Source organism: Pollachius pollachius (assembly GCF_949987615.1).
Source record: "Pollachius pollachius genome assembly, chromosome: 1".
NCBI classification, from domain to species: Eukaryota; Metazoa; Chordata; class Actinopteri; order Gadiformes; family Gadidae; genus Pollachius; species Pollachius pollachius.
Window position 1 is genome coordinate 15,318,616 of NC_136934.1, and position 20,468 is coordinate 15,339,083.

Genomic DNA, 20,468 nt, shown 5'->3' on the forward strand with positions numbered 1-20,468 from the left:
TTTCACAAAGGGGGAAATTTAACCTTTCACTTTGTAATGATGTTAAATTTATTCATTAACACAACCTTCAACTGCGGGGCTGGAATAACCCAACGTAACACAAGTATGCTATTCTAGGTGAACAGGCTGGATTGTAAATGATTCAATCCAGCCTCATGGTTTGTAGTCCGAATAGTGCACCCTTTGATTCCTTTTAGACGAGCAGAAATGAATGGATTGGAAAACACTGTATAAATATAATTGATTCAACGTATAGACATGTTAAATAGCCTAGACATTGCAATGCAATGCATAGATCCATCCTGTCAATCCATCCTAAGCAGCAGCAGCACAAATCCGCCCCCCACACCCACGTGTACGCGCGCGGGGGGGTGGGGGGTGTTGGTTTGGTGCGGCGTGGTGTGTGTGTGTGTGTGTGTGTGTGTGTGTGTGTGTGTGTGTGTGTGTGTGTGTGTGTGTGTGTGTGTGTGTGTGTGTGTGTGTGTGTGAGTGAGGACCGGGTAGCCTATCTGTCGGGCTGTGTACGTGGTGTGGGCGAGAGTGTTTATTGCGTGCGTGGATTTGGAGAGCGAGGAGCGAGCGCAGCACAAGGAGCGCACTCCAGGCGAGCATTGTAGTGTTTACACAGCGGCAGCATGGCTTCGTCTCACGGGAGATGCGACCTAAGGTTCGCCGACTGGATGTCAAGTTTACCGCAGACCATGCATACCATCCCGCTCACCAATCTGGCCATTCCCGGTAAGGTGTCGCGTCGTTTAAGTTATGCGTAAAACAACCACATTTTTTGGGTATGTGCGTTGTACGATGAGCGTCCGTGTAGAACCGTGCGCGCGATGTGTAGCCCGACGACGTTGTGTGCATGGGAAACAGAACAACCAAATGTATCATGTGCATGTTTTAATGCAGGCGTACGGATGGGTAGACAAACGATGACGGTTATATAATGTGTAGCCTTATACTGTAAGGGTGATGACGAGGACAGGACCTGTTGCGCCACGCGAGCAAAGCCATGTGTTTATCCTTGTCATGGTCACTCACCGTCTGTGAAAAGTGCATTAAATATTTACTATTTCAACTCAAAGAATAGATTGTTGAATGTAATTTACTTGTCAGGGACCGGCATGTCGTTTTGAAATTGGGTATTGAGTGGAGTGTTTTATTAATACAATTTGTCTTTCATCTTTTTCATTGTATGATTGCAGATTCTGCCTCTATTGGATGTGTAAGATATAATTTCTCCCCCAAATTAGAAAGTCTGGTGTTATCACTGGGCACGTTGATTGTAATAACCGGTCACTGATTTGACTTCTGGTGAAACGGCCGATTAGCAGGGGGTAAATTTAATGTCAGGGACACATTTATCATCACGTATTTACAAAGTTACTTGCAGAAAGTAATTTCATTTTATCTCTCAGTATGTCGCTCTCTCTCTCTCTCTCTCTCTCTCTCTCTCTCTCTCTCTCTCTCTCTCTCTCTCCTTCCTCTCCCGCGCTATCTCTCTTCTTCCTCTCCGATCAGTCTCCCTGGGGAGATGAAATAGCTTGGCTCCGTTCTCTGATGTTTCGCCCATGCCAACATGTTGCCAATTCACTGATTTAATTACTCATCATTTAATATTTACATTTCACGCTCGCCGCATGCACGCACACTAATCGAGCATTGGTAGTGTATAGTGGATGGATGACTGGGCATGAGCTTCTATCATGATAGCACGTCTTGCTGAATCACCTAGCATGTGCCATGCACGCACCAGGCCTGGAAACACTGCCTGCTCAATCTAATTAGGTACAATTACTCCTCGTTGGCCCAGAAGCCCCACATCTCAGCTGGTCTACTGTCGCTCTTCTATGGGCAAGATTTATACACACATCCTCAAATGTGGCTGTGTGTGTGTGTTTGTGTGTGTGTGTGTGTGTGTGTGTGTGTGTGTGTGTGTGTGTGTGTGTGTGTGTGTGTGTGTGTGTGTGTGTGTGTGTGTGTGTGTGTGTGTACTTGCATCAGTCCTCTGTGCTTAGGATTGCATTTAATATAATGGTTATCTCTGTGTAAGTGTGTTTTGAGAAGTCACACATGCATAGGGTTTATTTGTAATGCTGTTACTCAATTTGTCTTAAAGGAGGCAGCGACACAAAACTCTTGTTTAAAAGAATCCTGACAGTGTGTCGGAAAGAGCCGTCTCTTATTTTTAGCCACAAGTGCATTCTTTCTCTTACCCAGAGAGATTTAATATTCATGAGGTTCAATTTCAAACAGCCGCTGGCCTGCATCCAACCATGCCTGCATTAAGTGCTTTGATGCTACATTATTCTGGAGGGAGGAGGGGATTTGGTTTGCTAACCAACAGCGCCTAAATGGCTGGCACCATGACGAGTGTGTGTCTGGTGGTCTGGAAAGCTCTTTATATATACTGTAGAGATGTGTGGGTGGCCATGTTTGACGATTTCTGTCTTTTTTGTTATTTTTTATTTTTTACACCTGCTGCTTCTTACTGCTGTAATCTTAAGTGCTTTAGCATCCATTATAATGAAGACTCGTACCCTTACCATTTGTCTGATTGCCCTTTTTGTCCCACTGACACCTTGAGATGGCTAAATCGATATCTCTATTAGATGATGCTTTAATGGCATCCATTTGTCAATCAGGCTTTACAACTTCATCTATCTAGCTCTATCTCCTTCTATCTCTATCAATCTATATCCAAAGAGGGATGGGGAATACAAAGATGAATGGATGAAACGAGCGTTCTTCCCTTCTAGGTGTATTGTCGGCATATAGAGGATAACACAGCTTCAATCCAGGGTGGAACATAGCCTGAAATGTGGTGTATAGTCAGGCTATTCAGAACCATAATAAATAACCATTTGCATATGTGTGCTACATATGCAACACTGCGCCATACACAGACAAATGTGTCCGTTTGGCTATGAGTAAGCTTCTTAATGTGTTTTGTTGGCTCCAGGCTGTTTCTCAGAGAGCAATGATGCTTTAGGGATTGTTACGTCCTCGATCAATGGGCAGGCAGATTTCCAGTGCAACATACTACAAAATATATACAATATCTTTATTCAAAACAATGCAACTACAAATATTTATATATAGCGATACTTTTCCTTAGAACTGCTATTTATTTAATAACAGCTCTACAAGGATCCATTGGTTTTGTTGATTAGCATATATGCTCTGGTTAACATACCACTGGCCTTCCTCAGCAATAGGAGAGACGGGGAGAGAGCCTATAAAGAGAATAGAAAAGAATAGAAAAGAAGCAGTTGGAGTGGCAACGTGACGGGGGTTTGGTGGTGGTAGAGGTGCAGCTGCCAGTTGCGGCGATGGTGGTAGAGATGTGGTTAGTGTTGGAGTGGAAGTGGGGGTGGAGTTTGTGACTGTGGTTTTGGAGGCGGTGGAGATGGTTGTGGTTGTGGATAGAGGTTGACCTAGAGCTTTTGATGTTGGTCTGGTGGTGGTGGAGATGGTGGTGGTGGTGGTGGTGGTGGTGGTGGTGGTGGGAGAGATTGGTATATTGATGGTGCTGGAGTCGGTGGTGTAGATTGGGATGTTGGTTGTGTGGGTGGTGTTTAGGGTGGGGTACTGATCACATTTGAACCTGATAATGGTACCTGGAATTCGGGAGCGGTACTCGACCGTACCACTTAATTCCCCTTTTTACCCCTTATTTTGGTACTTTACTCGTTAATATAAAAAATGTAATTTCAGTTGTTAAAAATTAATTTCAACAATCTTATTGATTCAGAACATTTTACAAACAAACACAAAATAAAAGCCCTATCCCTATCTCCCTCTACCCATCCCTACGACCTCCGGCCAGTGAGGATGCTGTCTTGTGTAGTAGCAGCGAGGGGTGGCAGCGAGTGACTCTGGTGGGGTTACGACGTATTGGGTGGAGGGTGTGACCTTTGGGGCTCTCTTTGTCACAAAAGGGCGGGAGAGAGTGGGTCTAGGTAACCTGTCACAGAAAGCCTGAGTATGAACAACCTGACTCACAAGCTGATTACATGATAATTACAACAATGATAACATATGTCTATAACATATTATTATGTCTATAAGTCAATATTTGACAGTTGGGTGGTGTTGAGCCTCACCGATAAGCCTGGTGGTGGTAAGCATACATGATGGTCAGCATAGGTAGGCTATTATAGATAATCCTGCTTCCCCATGGTTCTAGCAAAAGCTCATCGCCTTAAGGCTTCATTGGAGGCTAGCTAATTAATAATTTAACTTGTGCCAGGCAACATGGTGAAAGTATATTCTATTAACTTAAGCTGACCTAAGAGGCGCAACGGAAACAAACTGAGGTTCCCTTGGGCAACAAAGAAAAACAACCTGCTGGAAGATTTCAACCGCAAGTTTGTTCTTCCAGCGCTTTGGCTGGAATCGGTCCACTGGTCCTTCAGCCCCATAACAAGGACGATAAACAGTCCCTCCGGACTCTCCGGACTAACCCTGCAAATAGAAGCAGCCTTAAAGTCCAGGGACTCAAAGAGATATAGACACAGATGGACGGATGGGCTGCTAGATGAATGGACAGACTGGTGGCCAGATATGAGGCTGGATAAATAGATATGTGCAACAGAATGGGAAATGGTTGAAGGTTTTGGCTTTTGGCAAGCGCAGGACAAACGACAAGAGAAGTCAACCTTTCAAAAGAAGATGACTAAAAAGTTGTCTTAAACAAAGTTATATGGCTATGGTGCAGGTTTATCATGGGGGTTGGATCACTACATAGCAAGTAGGTATATATATATATATGTATTTAGTTAGCTGGCAACCGAATATATACAAATAAAAAAGACCAGAAATGACACCCCTGTTGCCCCCCTGTTCCTTTTGTTTGCATGTGCTGTTTTTTTAAGATTTTGCTTGTAAAATAATGTGCTAATATTCTGTGCATATGTAAAACAAAAGTTGTAAACTCAGAAATAATTGTACTGGTTCAAAGATTGAGTTGTGCCATCAAACTCTATTTACATTAGCACAATGGGTTTCACCAGGTGCACATCCTTTAACATTGTTCCTCCAGCAACTCGTTTAATCTAAAAATAAAAAAGTTCTGCACTCTTAGTTTTGGCTTGTTGTTAAAGGATGTGCCGATGGGAAACCAATTGTTCTTATGTAACAGTTTGAAGGCAGAACTCGATCTTTGTACCAGTTTGAATAAATTTCTACCATCTTTATTACATATATACATTCTATTATTACTTTATTAGAACAAACTTAAAGGTATTAGAGTAACTCTTACGTTTGCAGACAAAATGGCTTGCACAGTAAGTAACTGTCAATAAGAAGCATCAACTGAAACACGGTTGTGCATTGCAGTAAGGCAACCTTGTTTTCAGTTCGTCATCAATTCAGGACCACCACCTTATTCTCTGTGTACCTGCAAGACAGCTGAATTACTTCAATCCATGTGGCACAGTTCGTTTGACATCTGTGGTCCAAAGGACACCCTGATTTGTTGGGTATGGATTCTCAGCAGGCCTGGTTTTGCCTCACCACTGGTGCTTAATTGAGTTTCCAGTGGGAGGACATTTATCTTTGTTGTTGAAATTTGTTTTCAATATTTCCCCGTCATCGGAAGGAACCAACAGCTGGCCCCCGCAGACATTTTCTGCTTGCCTTGCTCTGCCCCGATAACACCAGGGGAGGCAAGACGGGCCGACTGATTGATTAACGGAGAGATGAGGACAGAGAGGAACAGAGCTCTGGTTTTTTTAGGACCAGAAAGGTAACCGGATGCCAGAAGGAGTAGCATTGAGGAAGATACCGAGACAGACGTGTGCAATTATCGGCAATGTACAGTCACCTGGGGGAGGAAGGGAGAGCAGAGGGTGACAGGGTGTCTGAGGCCATTGTGTGTCTTTCCCTCACCCTCCACCACGGAATCTATTTGACATTAGTTTATTTTTGTTGACGCCTTTTGTCACTTTACACTCTTCACACTCTCTCTCTCTCTCTCTCTCTCTCTCTCTCTCTCTCTCTCTCTCTCTCTCTCTCTCGTGTGTGTTCTTAGCAGGCTAAAGATGGAGTGTGCTGTTTTTGGTGGTGTAATGAATGGTGAAAGCGCATTAACCAGTGGTGCTTGCTTTCTATGTAGCCTCCTGTCAAATCCATTGACTTTAAGTAAAAAATTACAGCTTTCATCACTGGGCACAGCTTGGCAAGACAGCTAAAGGCCCTTTGTGCTGCAGTCTCTTCCACCTCTATTGACTTTAGAGCAGGCCCGGATGCAGAACGGTTCTGATGGGCGGCTTTCGGGTCTCTGTGTCTCGCGGCCTGTGACCACTCTCCTCTTATACCATCATGTCTGCTGTTACGACTGCGGGCTTATTGACATACTCCACGCATCCCGCACTACAGAGATCAACATTCATCAAATAAACTGTAATCAGCAACGCCAGGCAGTCGACAAATTCCGCAAAACGCTTTCCCTTTGATTGCGTGACTCCCTGAAGCCATCACCCAAACCAACTGGCCTTCATCCCAAGGCAGGGACTATTGCTGATTATTATGATTGAATAACCAAATCGCATTGTTATTCACCCCAACAGCTGCTTCTGCTCTGATGATCCATCAATAGACCGAGAGGTTGCGTCTCCTGGTCGAATTGAACCTTCTTGGCAAAACGGTCCTCCCTTCCCTCTCTGTCCCTGCATCTCACGGTTAGGTGGCGTTCGTATGAACAAGGGATTGAAATGGGCCTTCCGATTGGGTCGCATACTGGCTACTTGATCATATGTTTGACCATAATGATAGATAATATTATGTACGATGCATATTGTTTCTGCACGCCGATTTAACTTAGAAAATAATATTTTTACAATTTTCAAGCTCACAGCAGATATTATATCTTCAAGAGCTATCACTGGCACTCTCTTCTCTCTTTTGACCTGCGTCAAGACAGAGCGAGAGTATGTGTCAACAACAGATTATTTCAGTATTGCAGATCTTAAGTCCATGGCCTAAATAATAGCAATAATCACTTGCTCGTTGGGGAACAGCTGAACGTGTATAGGCCGTTGCATAAATGAGGGGTCAAGGCTCAGAGTATGGAGTTCAGATTCCAAACTCAAAAGATGTATAGGCTTTTCACCTAACCTAATACTACAGCCTATAGCGGAGCACATTAAACACCATTCGTTAGGTCCACTGTGTTGCCAAGTGCTCGTTCAAACCCAAGGTGTCACTTAAGTCCACTTTGACAAGCGCAAAAGCATGTTGGCTCTCAGAGGGCGGGCAGGCCCACTAATGCCACCCCTGATAGCACGGACGGGCTGCTTTTGATTCCATACCGAAACAGGAAAACCCTGTCCTTATTGAGACTGACATACCTCGTCAACCGTGTGGCAGCCATGACACTGCGGAAAGAGAAAGTCTGAGTAACGTCTTAATGTAATGCGTTGTTTCTGACAGAATCTTGGATCCATATTTTTGATCCTGAGTCTCGATCGGTTAAATCCCTTTTATTTTTGTGTATCTAATTTGAAAGAAAATTTGTAAGTGTTAAGTGTTAGATGCGGTCGGATGAATGGGTTATTCTAATGTGCACCACTACAACAGTCAAATTAGTTCTTGAATAAATATGATGGGATTACCAATGCCCTTGATAAAAGAACAGATAAGCAATTAGACTTAATGACTGAATCTTGGAATAACCACAATCGCGCTGCCAACACAATTTTAGTTCAAAATGGAAAATGTAGTAATGTATTATATAGTGCCAACACCAATATTCTGAATGTAGAAGCAAGTTTCTTCTCCCTGAATTATTTTTGTATCCAATGATTGTGATATTGAATGTCTCCTTATGTCAATATAATATGAATCAACTCAGAAATAGGATTTCCTGTTTTTAATTGCGATGCAGAAATTAAAAAAATTGAGTTCCTTACAGCCGGTTTTGTAAAAAACAACAACAATTTAGTCTTGGCCGCTTGATCGGGGAAAGTGGCTTTTGTATGATTGTATTCGCCACTGCCCAGTCACAGTGACCTTGTTTTGATATTTCATTGCGACACATGTAGAAACCATAGATGAACAGACAAAAGCACACAGACACACTTCATTTCCCTTGCAATACTTGAAGACAGGATTAATTCAATTTGAATGGCTGCTTTTGTGTTATGCAGGGTGAATTGTGTCTGTTCTTTTTTCCTTTCTTTCAGGGGACTTTAATATTGTCGATGATTGTGCCGCTCTGACTAGCAGTGTTAGCTTTTGAGTTTTCAGTCTGTACTTACTATTTGTGTATTTCTAATTTATTTTGATGCGTCACCAAATTCAACTGCAACAGCTTTCTCAGGGTTTTTCCCCCCAGAATGTTTGTCTTTTACTTGATTGAAACAACACTGAACTAAGCCAGTACTGGATTCACACTAAGGTTCTAGATTAGCAGCTTAGTTCTGGTAAATATTCACTGCAATCTCACAGATTGAGTCAACATCCACTCTCATACCACAATTCACTGGAGAATATAACTTAAAAAATTTATGGTATTCTTTTGTAAGTAAGTGGACAATGCGTAGTACCCATGTGAGTACACTTTGGTAACCTCATTAGCCATTTTTACAGACGGAAAACAGTTGCAAATGCTCAATTATTATTTATTAGCAATCATTCTGACTTTTTCAGTTCACCAGGGTTGACGATTTAAAAATAATTGTTCTGATTATAAGGTTAATTGCCGTAATTGCGTAATAGCCGCATACTTCATATATAATCACTAAAGGAAATAGCTTGGCCTCTCGGGGAGTACAATTGATGATGCAATATAATGTGCTCACCTTTTTTTAATTTAAGGAATATCAGAGTGAGAACTACTCTGATATTAATTCTAATGCATAAGGACTCAAGGCTATAAGACGAAGATATTTGACAAGGGCCTACATGTAGTTTGGAGTTGGTCCTACAGCACAATTAGTAGAGCATGGTAGTGCTGCAGGGACCAGAGGTTCTATTCCCACTGGGGCTGCTCAGGCAGAGTGTGTATATGTGGACATTATAAAGATTTAGTTTTTGTGCTTATCCTTTATAGTTATGTCTATTACCATTAACCTGTAAGCTATTTTAACCCTTATTCACATTATACCATTTGTTGTGTGTGTTTTAAAGTTTTAATTTCTTCTTAGCTTGTAGTGATTTGTAGTAACTTGTTTGTGTTGTGACACTTATAAGATGGCCACCAACGCTTACAGCAGTTGATGGTCAGCGACTGAAGGATTGAGATGCTGTGATGTGCACCAACAAAGAAGTAACCCTCTATTTCACTGTGACCTCCCCCTATGCTTTTAACTGTACTTTTAAACGACATATCGACATATGTCAGACGTGGCACCTGTGAAAAAAAGTTTGTATGTGTAAAGAGGACATTTTAAATCTTTGGAAAGATACCTTTGCTCTCGTCTAGGTGAGGTTCATAACTGCTTTGGTCAGGGACCTATTTCATGTTTGAGTTGTGTGGGTAATCAAGCCTGGCTTTTTGCACCCAAGAGTTGAATGAGATAATAACCACACAGCAAAGGCCGGTGGAATACCATAAGGATACCGTGCATCAGGTCAATGTAACCAAACGCATACATAGACATGAAAGGACAAAACAAACTTAGCTCTATAATGGGCACGGCATATTGTTTGAGAATTGCAAGGATGAAAGATGGTGTAGTGAATTGAATATCCCTCACAGTACATGTAAGACACGTTGTACACATGGGTTCGCTAAATGTTTCTTCGCTATATTCCATGTGTGATCCAATTGTTTCGAAGGTCCCTTCTGGTTTAGTCACTGCGTGGGGCTGCTTCAGGGTTTCTTTCTTTGTGTAATGATCAGGGGATGAGCAGCAGTCATTATGTCTTATTGTGGAGAGAGAAAGGGGGGAGAGATAAAGAGGGAGGGGGGGGAGACTACCAGATGAACAGGTACCATGCTGAACCCAGTGTGTTCACATTTGTTTGCTCAAGGAAAGAACGACTACCAGAGACATTTTTCAGCATATTTCAATTCGATTTTTATATCACAGTCGGCTAGAGTTAAACCTTGCTATCAGGTTTTGTTCTACTGTTTTTTTATTTTCAGACTATGACTGGATAAGCTGTTAAAAGGGTTAATAAATCAGGATGTTGAGAAGGGCACTTGGTTCAGCTGTGTGTAAACTTAAAGCCAAGCTTTTTCCTCACAAAAGGCTATGAGTCTTGTCATTATAACACATCGGCTGGTTTGATATGTTGTTGCCATAGCATCCCCTGGGCATTACCAGCAAGACAACAGGTATTTGGAAAGCAATTCACCTGCAGCGAGAGGGAAACAGCGGTCAGATAGAACCATTAGTGTCAAAGCACAATGTCATTTTTACAGGTCGATCGAGACATCATGTAGTGGTACTTTGGATTAGAGCTCAGAGAGAGATTAACATTCATCTACGGAGGATGTTGTTTTGGAATGTATTTATATGTTCCAAAAATACACTTTGCTGGTCGCACATTAAAAAAGGATTGATACAAAAACATGTATTTTGTATAAAGCCCAGATAAGGTGCCCAGCTCAATGCACTAGGAGTTAAACACCCAAACCACAACCTCTCCTCCATCCCAATGACGTCATGGCGATAATCCCTAAGGCTGTCGGTTTGAAAGAGTGGGAGAAATAAGTTCCTCCAGAGCCAGCTTTGAGTGATTTATTTGAATGAACTGTACAACAAACAGTACGTCTTTCGGACTTTGCATGTTATACTCTGAGGTCTATGCACAGTCTATGCAGACTGTGCATAGACCTCAGAGTATAACATGCAAAGTCCAAAAAACTCCTCACCCGTTACAAAACACCGTGGCCTCCACCCGCTACGCAACAAAAAGAAAATGTCTTTGAAATCCACTCTCCCATTTCTAATCCGGGGGCAGAAAATGGGTCCTCAAAGTGCCCATGACCTATTGAAACAAGGTGCTGCCCGAGATGATGGCTGATAATGCCTTTAAAAGCCCGATCTCCGTGTCAGGGGACGGCTCAAACAAGGTGTTTTATTTCTCTTCAAGATATATCTGCTGTTGGCTTAAAAGAGCAGGAGATATATGTTTCACTTCACGTCTCTGGAGCTAAAAAGCCCTTCCTTTACTGTGGAAGAACCATACACAGCCACAACAGCCTGGCACCTCCTCCTCATGCTGGTCACCAGCCTGGTCACACACTGCTGTGGGATGGCATCCCATTCTTCAACCAGCATTTGTCGCAAGTCAGCCAACGTGGTTGTGTTGGTCACTCTGGCAGGAACAGCACGCCTAAGCTGATCCCACAAGTTTTCAATGGGGTTGAGGTCAGGACTGCTAGTAGGCCATTCCATCCTCTCCACTCCCACATTCTGGAGGTAGTCTCTGATAAACCCCGCCCTGTGGGTGCGAGCGTTGTCACCTTGGAGGATAGAGTTCGGTCCCAGACTGTGGAGATATGGGATTGCCACTGGTTGCAGAATCTCATCTCTGCATCTCTCTGCATTGAGATTGCCTCCAATGATGACAAGCCTCGTTTTTCCAGTGAGGGAGATGCCACCCCACACCATCACACTGCCTCCACCAAAAGATGTTATTCTATCGGTGCAGCAATCAGCATAGCGTTCTCCGCGTCTTCTCCATGCTTTGAACCTATGATCCAACTGCCATAGGCAGAATCTGGACTCATCACTGAACATAACGTTCCTCCACCTGTTCAGGTTCCAGTGCACGTGTTGCCAACACCAGCGCAAACAGGCCTGACGGTGAAGGGCAGTCATGGCAGGACCCCTGGCAGTCCTATGAGACCGGAGATTGGCTGCGTGTAGTCTGTTCCGGATTGTCTGGGCAGAGAGCCGTTGGCCATATCGTCCTGCAAACCTTGACTGCAAATCTGTAGAAGACTGAGTGCTGACAGTGTGATGAAACGGTCTTCTTGGGGTGTCGTCTTCTTGGGACGCCCACTTCACGGCCTGTCTTTGACATCCCCTGTTATATGGAACTTGGCCTTCAGTTTGGAGAGGGTACTAGGGCTCACTCCAAATAATGCCACAACTTGGTTTTCGGAACACCAGCTTGAAGTTGCCCAATCAGGTGCCAATCAGGCACCTGATTGGCAGTACCTGGGGGTACCAGAAGCTCAAAACAAGTGTCAATAGCAACAGCAAAATAACCTGTTTGGCAATGGCTGAAAATATTTGACAATTTTTTTTTGCCAAATCTTGAAAGGGAACCATTTGAAAGGGAACTAAACAGACTTTCCAACGGTATAAGATTTATTGCCGAAAATCATTGTTACCACAGAAAAATACTCTACCAAACACAAATTTCCTTACTTTTTGTGCTAAGTTTAGAATATCACACAAAACCGTTGGTCGACGACGTTGACGGTTTTTGGTGAGATGGCCGAGGAAACCGTCTTGCTTTTTTGTGGTCTAGCACAACTTATGTTGGAAGTCCTGCTCTCATCTCTAAGGAAGAAAGTGTAAGGTTTTTCTATTTTTGTTGGTGTGAACAAAACACATTTTTGTATTTGGAGTGAGCTGTTTCCAATCGGGGTGGGTGTAGCAGCAATGTCGCTTCGTCTTCCTGGCTGAGGTCCGAAGCCTGATCACACGAGTACACCCATGAGTATAGCATTTTAGCACAGGTGGAGAACCTTTCTGTGGTACGCAGGAATCAATCATTATTATTGATAATCCATCATGATATTCAATGATATCAACAACACTCCAATGTTTTCCTGTTAATTCCTTGTTGCATAGCTGTGTCATTGATGAGCAGATAAGGGTTAGGTGCCTTGCTCAATGTACTGCAAACCGAGAGCACTTCAGCTGGGAGTTAAACACCCACCACCTCTCCTCCATCCCAGAGACGTCACGGCGATAATCCCTATCATGATCAATAACAACGTGACACCCCCCCCCCCTTCCACTGCAGGTTCCCATGACTCCTTCAGCTTCTATATCGACGAGACGTCCCCGGTGGGCCCGGAGCAGCCCGAGACGGTGCAGAACTTTGTGTCCGTGTTCGGAACGGTGGCCAAGAAGCTGATGAGGAAGTGGCTGGCAACGCAGACCATGAACTTCACCTGCCAGCTGGAGTCGGGCGTGCGCTTCTTCGACCTGCGCATCTCCACCAAGCCCCGTGACCCCGACAATGAGTTGTTCTTCGCCCATGGGCTCTTCAGTGCCACGGTCTGTGGAGAGAGAGAGAGAGCGCGCCTTAGTCCTAGATAGATGGGGCTGCTATGTGATGTATTTCCTACCTCCGTCTTTAAACACCATCTCCCACCCTGTGTGTTACATTCACAAGTTAATCCAAATGGTGATATCTACCTTTTTTGAAGGCGATTCATTATTTTGTATTGCCTTTCTGTGTGTTTGTGTGTCTTGTTGATGTTGAGTGAATGTCTGTCTGTCTGTTTGTCTCGTGTGTGTGTGTGTGTGTGTGTGTGTGTGTGTGTGTGTGTGTGTGTGTGTGTGTGTGTCTGTGTGTGTGTGTGTGTGTGTGTGTCTCTAGGTCAGGGAGGGATTGGAACAGATCAGTACTTACCTGTCATCTCATGCCAGAGAGGTGGTGTTCCTGGACTTCAACCACTTCTACGGGGTGCAGAACCTCCACCATGAGAAGCTGGTCACCATGCTCAAAGACATCTTTGGAGACAAACTGTGTCCCGTCATCTTCGCTCAAGAGGTATTTATTACCCTCTAAACTTTCATTAAAGTATAATTAACAATGAAATAGAAGCTTAATCATCGCCTTCGTCGAGGACTACAAGATTAACACCTGCTCTAAAGTTATTGGCAAATACGTGCGCAAAACTTCCAATATTAATTTCACTAATGTGTTCTGGGGCCATTTTGATTTTGTTCCGAGTTCCCCACAGGAGAACACCTTTGTTGGGATTAACGGATTAATGGCTGCCGTGAGGTTGAACTCTCCTTATCAACCTTATACAGTACTGCTCTCATTATTTTAATTTGGTCGGGTTCGCTTTCAAATGGTTGCCCTGCCATGGATTTCTGTAATTCATGGGGGGGAATTGAAAGAATCCTTAAAATAGAGAAGCACGTAAGGGATCTTCAAAGAAGGTACACCATGGAATACATCATCGCTATTGGTGACCATGATGTCTCTAAGAAGGAAGAGGACACTCAATATTCATAAAGGCATGCAGTTTTTCCTTCCTCTCAGTCAACATAGGCAAAAAAGGTCACAACCTTTATTGCAGCACAGTGCCTTTATTGGGCACTATGAATACAGTCCACTTTTGCAGTCATGCACCTGAGCTATGGGTGCGCCGCACATGTGATTGACAGGCAAAATCGATGCCCCCCTATACCCATCAGGGAAGAGATGCCCTGGTTGGTCAGACATGAGCCGGGAGTGGTGCAACCACAACAGATTTTCTCAGCAGGCATTACACTCACTGTGACGTGACGGATGGCTGTGGCGTTTCGAAATGATTTACTCTTAAGTTGTAGCTGTTAAAACTTACCTGCACCACTTGATAACATGGGATTCATTCTGGTCCAGGTGACCCTGCAGTATCTGTGGGAGAAAGAGTTCCAGGTGCTTGTGTTCTACCACCACCCGATGGCTCTGGAGGTCCCGTTCCTCTGGCCCGGCCAGATGATGCCCTCCCCCTGGGCCAACACCACCGACCCGGAGAAGCTGGTGCAGTTCCTCCAGGCCTCCATCACCGATCGCAGGTCGGTCAGCCGCCCCATACTCTCGTTTTGTTCCTTATTTTGCTTTCTATAAGCGGAGGCGATCGTACATTAAATAACCGCAGATTGTAAATGTCACGCATCGCCGCGCTGTGCCACGGTCTCTTTTTTCTCCATTAGCTTGTTCTTCGAGGGCTCTTTTCTCTTGGATTTCAGTTCTGTTAACTGTGTGGTCATTCAGCTGACACTTTTATCCAAAGCCCTGAGCATTGTCTACGGATGAATAATAATCAATGAGCAGAGTAGGGGTTAGCCATTTGATAACCCCTGTAGTTAGCTTGGGGAAATGGGCGGCTGGAACCCAGGGCCTTCTGGCTGGCACAAAATGCCCTTGCACTACATTGACCTGAACCAGTTCAGCTGAAGTTCCATTCTTTTATTATTTGTTGGGGTGTTGAGGGATCTCTACTCAACATGAATATACTTGATGTGTCTGTCTCTTCCTTCTTTCTTTCTGTTAGGATACCCTGTTGATTTGTTAGTTATATTTAATAGATGATTAAATAAGGTAAGGGACAATGTACAGCGAGCTGGTCCTTATCGCAAAATAAACCCAGCTTCACGTTGGGGTCCTACACCAACCTGAAGGTCCATTTGATTGGAAATACTGTAGTGTCCATAGCAACGGTTACTCATAGCAGTGGTCTGATATTCAGACAATAACAGACCGCTGAATACAATAATTGACCAATAAGAATTTAGTATTCCACAAAGCCTTGTAACAGCTATATTTAAAAGTGTTTCAATGCAAAAGAGATGACTAACCAGACATAGCAGCAATCATCTGGCACACACAGTGAAAAACACTTTTTTTGGGGTTCCCAGATGTAATGAAAAATCTGAGCACATTGGCAATTTAACAATGTTGTTTAGTCACGCTCCAGTTTAAACCCAATCAGCATTGGAACACAACAACACGTGTGGAACGCAACTCAGAACGACACAAATTCCGTCTAAGTATTCCTGAAATGGGATCGTGTCCTTTGCTGCAATGGTGTGGGCGTGGTAAGATAGCCTTTATGACACGTTGTCTTGCCCTTTAAGAGAAGCCCGGTCAACGGAGGAGCAAGAGGTGAAGGGAAGGGCAGAGTGTGTAATGTTGTGCATTTCCTCTGCAGGAGGAAGGGCACCTTCTTTGTTTCCCAGGTGGTGCTGACCCCCAAAGCCAGCACCGTGATGAAAGGAGTGGCCAGCGGTCTGAGGGAAACCATCACAGAGAGGTGTGTGTGTATGTGTGTGTGTGTGTGTGTGTGTGTGTGTGCGTGTGTGTGTGTATGTGTGTGTTTGTATGTGTATGTGTATGTGTGTGTGTGTGTGTGTGTGTGTGTGTGTGTGTGTGTGTATGTGTGTGTGTGTGTGTGTGTGTATGTGTGTGTTTGTATGTGTGTGTGTGTGTGTGTGTGTGTGTGTGTGTGTGTGTGTGTGTGTGTGTGTGAGAGAATGGGGAGCAGCATTTGCTTTTCATGTTGGATGTGACCGATAAGACATTGATGCACATTGATAATGCTAAATGTACAATTGGACGCACACACACACACTCATACACACAGAGACACAGACACAGACAAATGAGCAACATGACATTTTAAAGCTAAACCTAAAGACACGGCAGTAGGACTCTCCTCATGCAGGCTTTCAGCAGAAGCAGAAAAAATAATTAGACCCTCCAATTCTCTCTCTCTAGTGCTTCCGCGCCCCATTTTAGTTCAATCTCCGTTTGTTCTCATGATTACCCCCCTCTTCGCTACTCTTAGTGTTACCAGTCGGTTGAAAGCCTAAACAGTAAAGCCGCCAATTTGACCGGCATGAATAATTCATACTCAGAACCGCCACAGTGTCTTGCACATATTTTTTTTTCCCGTTCTTTGTGCGGGTTTATTTATTTATTTAGTAATCGTCCTGATTATTCTGCCAGTGTAAAAGGCGAGACAAGCAGACAGCGCTTAAGAGCCCAGCCGTGGTACACGTGGTGCACACACGCTGTGTGAGTGACCTTCAGCGTCAAAGCCGCCTCTGCCCTGCCCTGTTCTTCCACACATGTCATCGTGCCGGGGCTGTCTGTCCCGGCAGGGTTTAGTCCTGCCTGTGTGCTACAGCGGTGTTCCTTTTGAAATATCTTTATTTGTTTTTAAAGAAAGATATTTAAAGAAAGACCCCCGACTACAGCAAATATCTCCCATTGGCCGACTCTGGTATGGCAGTCCAATCACCATTGTTGAGCAGCATTGTGCTCTGGGTGCTTATACGTCCAGCACGCTAACAATGACATATGGAGAGCACATCCATGCGTGTCACACACGCCCGCGTACACATTTCTAGTTTCCCGGTGATCGAGTTCACAAAGAAACTGTATTTCCACTGGTAGCTGGCTTCATCAATGAAGCCGGCGTAGCAGCAGCCTCATTGATGAAGACACTTGTCCATCTGGCCCGTCTGTCCATCCGCCTTCACATGCTGTGTCCTCCCTACCCCCTCCCTCCCAGGGCCCTGCCGGGTATGATGCAGTGGATCCGGTCCCAGCGGCCGGGCGAGAATGGCATCAACATCATCACGGCGGACTTTGTGGAGCTGGGGGAGTTCATCAGCGCCGTCATCACGCTCAACTATCACCTGGACGATGAGGATGACTACGCCACCTGAAAGCTGCCGCCCGAGGGCTCTTCTCTCTCTCTCTCTCTCTCTCTCGCTCTCTGTCTCTTGCCTCTTGGGGGGGGGGGGGGGGGGGGGGGGAGGGGGGATTTTTGCAAAAGGAAGGAGTCTAGGGGATGAGGCTCGCTCGCCACTCCTGTGGTGTTATTTAGGGCGATGGGGGACAAGGAGGATCCCCGTGGCCCTGGGGGGTGGAGGGTCAGGGGGCGGATTGTAGTAGGCTAGCCGTAGAAGTCGTCATCGTCGTTGTAGTTGTTGAGGGCGGGGTTGATTGGGGGGGCGGGCGTCGCAGCAGATGGCTTGAGTTTTAGCTTCAATGGCAGGAGTTGGTTATTAGGTTTTGTTTCTTTTCTGTTTTGGTGTAAAAAAAAAAAGATGTCGCTTTTGTTTACGTCACTCCCCATACGCTGTGAATAGAACAATTCATCCAAAAATCGAATCAGTGTTTTGAAGTCTTGCAACTTTAATGCAGATTATTATATATACATATAGGAATACGCAGTATATGCATCGTTAACAGCATTTCAAATCACCACCGCGACAAAGTGGAAGTATAGTGCTCTTGATCATGATGAATCGCACTTCAGAGATGTGTTCTATTTTGTAAGGAGCCGTTCTAAGGGCGCTAAATGATAGCATTTAATGATTTGGTTTATATAGATTCCTGCTTGAAGCACTAAAGGCCTTTCTAAAAAAAGCCTTGAGCAGTTCAGCTGCATAACAAGTTTAAGAAATTTCTTCCATTTGCCTAATGTCTTTAGTTTAGCTGAAAATCCCCATACAAATAACATCAATCTAGAATTGATTCAACTCCTTGTTTTTTAATATACCTGTAAGTGAGTATTTACATACCGATACGATAGAAGATATGGACCCTTTTGATTCCTTTTTAAATCATTAATATTGACCCAGGAAACGACCTAAGCGGTTAGAGGCCGAGACCTCTAACAGTCTATTCCCTAGTCAGGAGATGGTTCAGACATTGATCAGAAGGCTGTGTATCGTCTGAGACACTGATTCAGCCGCCCTTTTCAAAGACATCGCGCTGTGGAGTGGATGTCAACAGGGAGAAAGGACTGGGTGGATATATTCCTCTCACACATAACGAACACACCAAGATGGTATATTTTAAACGTTGTAGTGCACCCACACATATAGTTTGTATTCTTTGTATGCACGTTTAAAACGTCAAAGCTCTTTTATTCAATATTTTTGTTTGGATGTGTACATATAAAATATTACATTTGAGCTTAATTTGGGCATCTATGGGCCAAACGATAGCAGAAGGTGTAATTTCTCTTCTCGGCATGTGTGTATTGAAACCAATTGCTGAATTTACTGCTGTGCCAATGGTCGGCATCACATTTCTGAATGTTTCTTTTAAAGATCTGTCAAGTCTTTGAATCGAGAATGTTACGAAAACAATGGTCACTGTCAAAAAATCACTAAAACTGACTTTTTGTTGTTTTTCTGAAATGCACATACGTTAGCAGCACCACATTCATTAAAGATGTAGTGGTTTTTGCAGCTGTTTGATGTCAGCCTATAGGTGTTTCATATTCACATATGTTATTCCACTAAACCTGCACCAAGTAAAATACGACTATTTATATTATATATATGTTTTAAAAATAAGTTCCTAACAAACTGAAGTTATTTTGCTTTATAGATATTTGTTTTACTTCTAGAAAGGGACCCATATTGTCACCACATGTTACATGTTACATCTTATGCAATTGGGAGATGCAAATCCCTCACAAGCATTTTTGGCAGAGAATGTACTTTGTGCACATGTTGTTTATCAGTTTATCAATGTTATAGATGGAAATGTAAGTGTTTTAGAAATCCTTGGATGTATGTATGTCACGTGGGTTCAATGTGCCATTCCTGATTCAAGTGATTGGCTGACTGAACACTGACCACAGATTTAACTTTGATTCTTTGTAGAATACAATTACGTTACGATTGAAAACTTGAAGCGTGACGCTAGCTTTTTTAATGTCGTTGTCTATATACGTCAAAAAATGTTTTATATTATGAAAAGTTTGTAAATACTTAAAGGGCAAAGTAATTTACTGCCAGAAAACATTTATTATTTGCTGTATATAACTGCCAATAGCCTTCCCAAATGGTACTTTTGTTGAAAAATAATTATCCTCTTTTTCCACTGTTGTTTTTTTCTGCATAGAACCAGACGTATCTGCTCTACATTCATGTCGATTTGACTTAAAGGTGAATTTACATTGGTGTCTCGTCTGCAATAAGTGTACATTAATTAACCTCAGTTAATGCAGTAATAAGCATCAACTCACAGTTAAATAAGAGCTAACTAATGTGTCTAGTTATCATTTGCTAATGGTGTTCATGCAGACTAAGTTAACATGAACACCTTTAGCAACAGGGTTATGGTTGCGGTTAACCCTAACTCTTATGCTAAGGCTATATAATTAACCAATATCACACAGAAAGTAATGTGCGAAAACCGATTATGCTCCAACACAAATAGTTGCATATCTGGACTGGACTGCATTGTTGCCAAGCATCACAAATAAATCTGCACACTAGCTTGCTACTTTGGGTAGGTCTATATATTGCCGCAGGACAGCTACTCATGTACATTTATCTGTAGTTTTCCATTCATTGTGCAACCAGTTTGATAAGAGTCTGTTGACGGGCGCATTGGTGCCATGTGTGAGTCCGGAGAGTTAAAGTCTTACGACCGTCAAAGTAATTAATTGTTATTTGAAACACCTGAAAAGCAGAGTGATACATATAAGTCCCAACAATGTTGTACTCTATTTCAGCAGTCATGGAATGCCTCTGGTCCAATCAAATTACTTGGTCGAACTAACTGTTGTATATTAATGCTTATTACTGCATTAACTAATGTTAACTTATTGTACCCTTATTGTTAATGAATTAATGTTACCACTTTATGAAGGAAAATTGAGTCCCCACTACTCCTATATGTTGGTCTGCTAGCCCTGTGAAGATGAAGAAACCAAAATTCCATTAATATGTGAAAAGGTTATTAAGCTGTGTAGTGAGTGAGTGGTCAACCTGTTGTCTCTGATGCTTCAACGTGCCTGTATC

At 43.4% G+C, this 20,468-nt stretch overlaps 1 protein-coding gene across 1 annotated transcript; it reads left to right on the forward strand.

Moving 5' to 3' along the window:
• Positions 1 to 632: 632 nt before the first annotated feature.
• On the forward strand, positions 633 to 17,366 carry plcxd3 (phosphatidylinositol-specific phospholipase C, X domain containing 3; the record flags this gene model as incomplete). The annotated part of the gene is made up of 6 exons (XM_079757011.1): positions 633 to 738; positions 12,934 to 13,190; positions 13,516 to 13,689; positions 14,533 to 14,708; positions 15,845 to 15,946; positions 17,210 to 17,366. Exons 1-6 carry the CDS (start codon positions 636 to 638, stop codon positions 17,364 to 17,366), a joined length of 969 nt encoding a protein of 322 aa, XP_079613137.1. The 5' UTR covers positions 633 to 635.
• Positions 17,367 to 20,468: the final 3,102 nt, after the last annotated feature.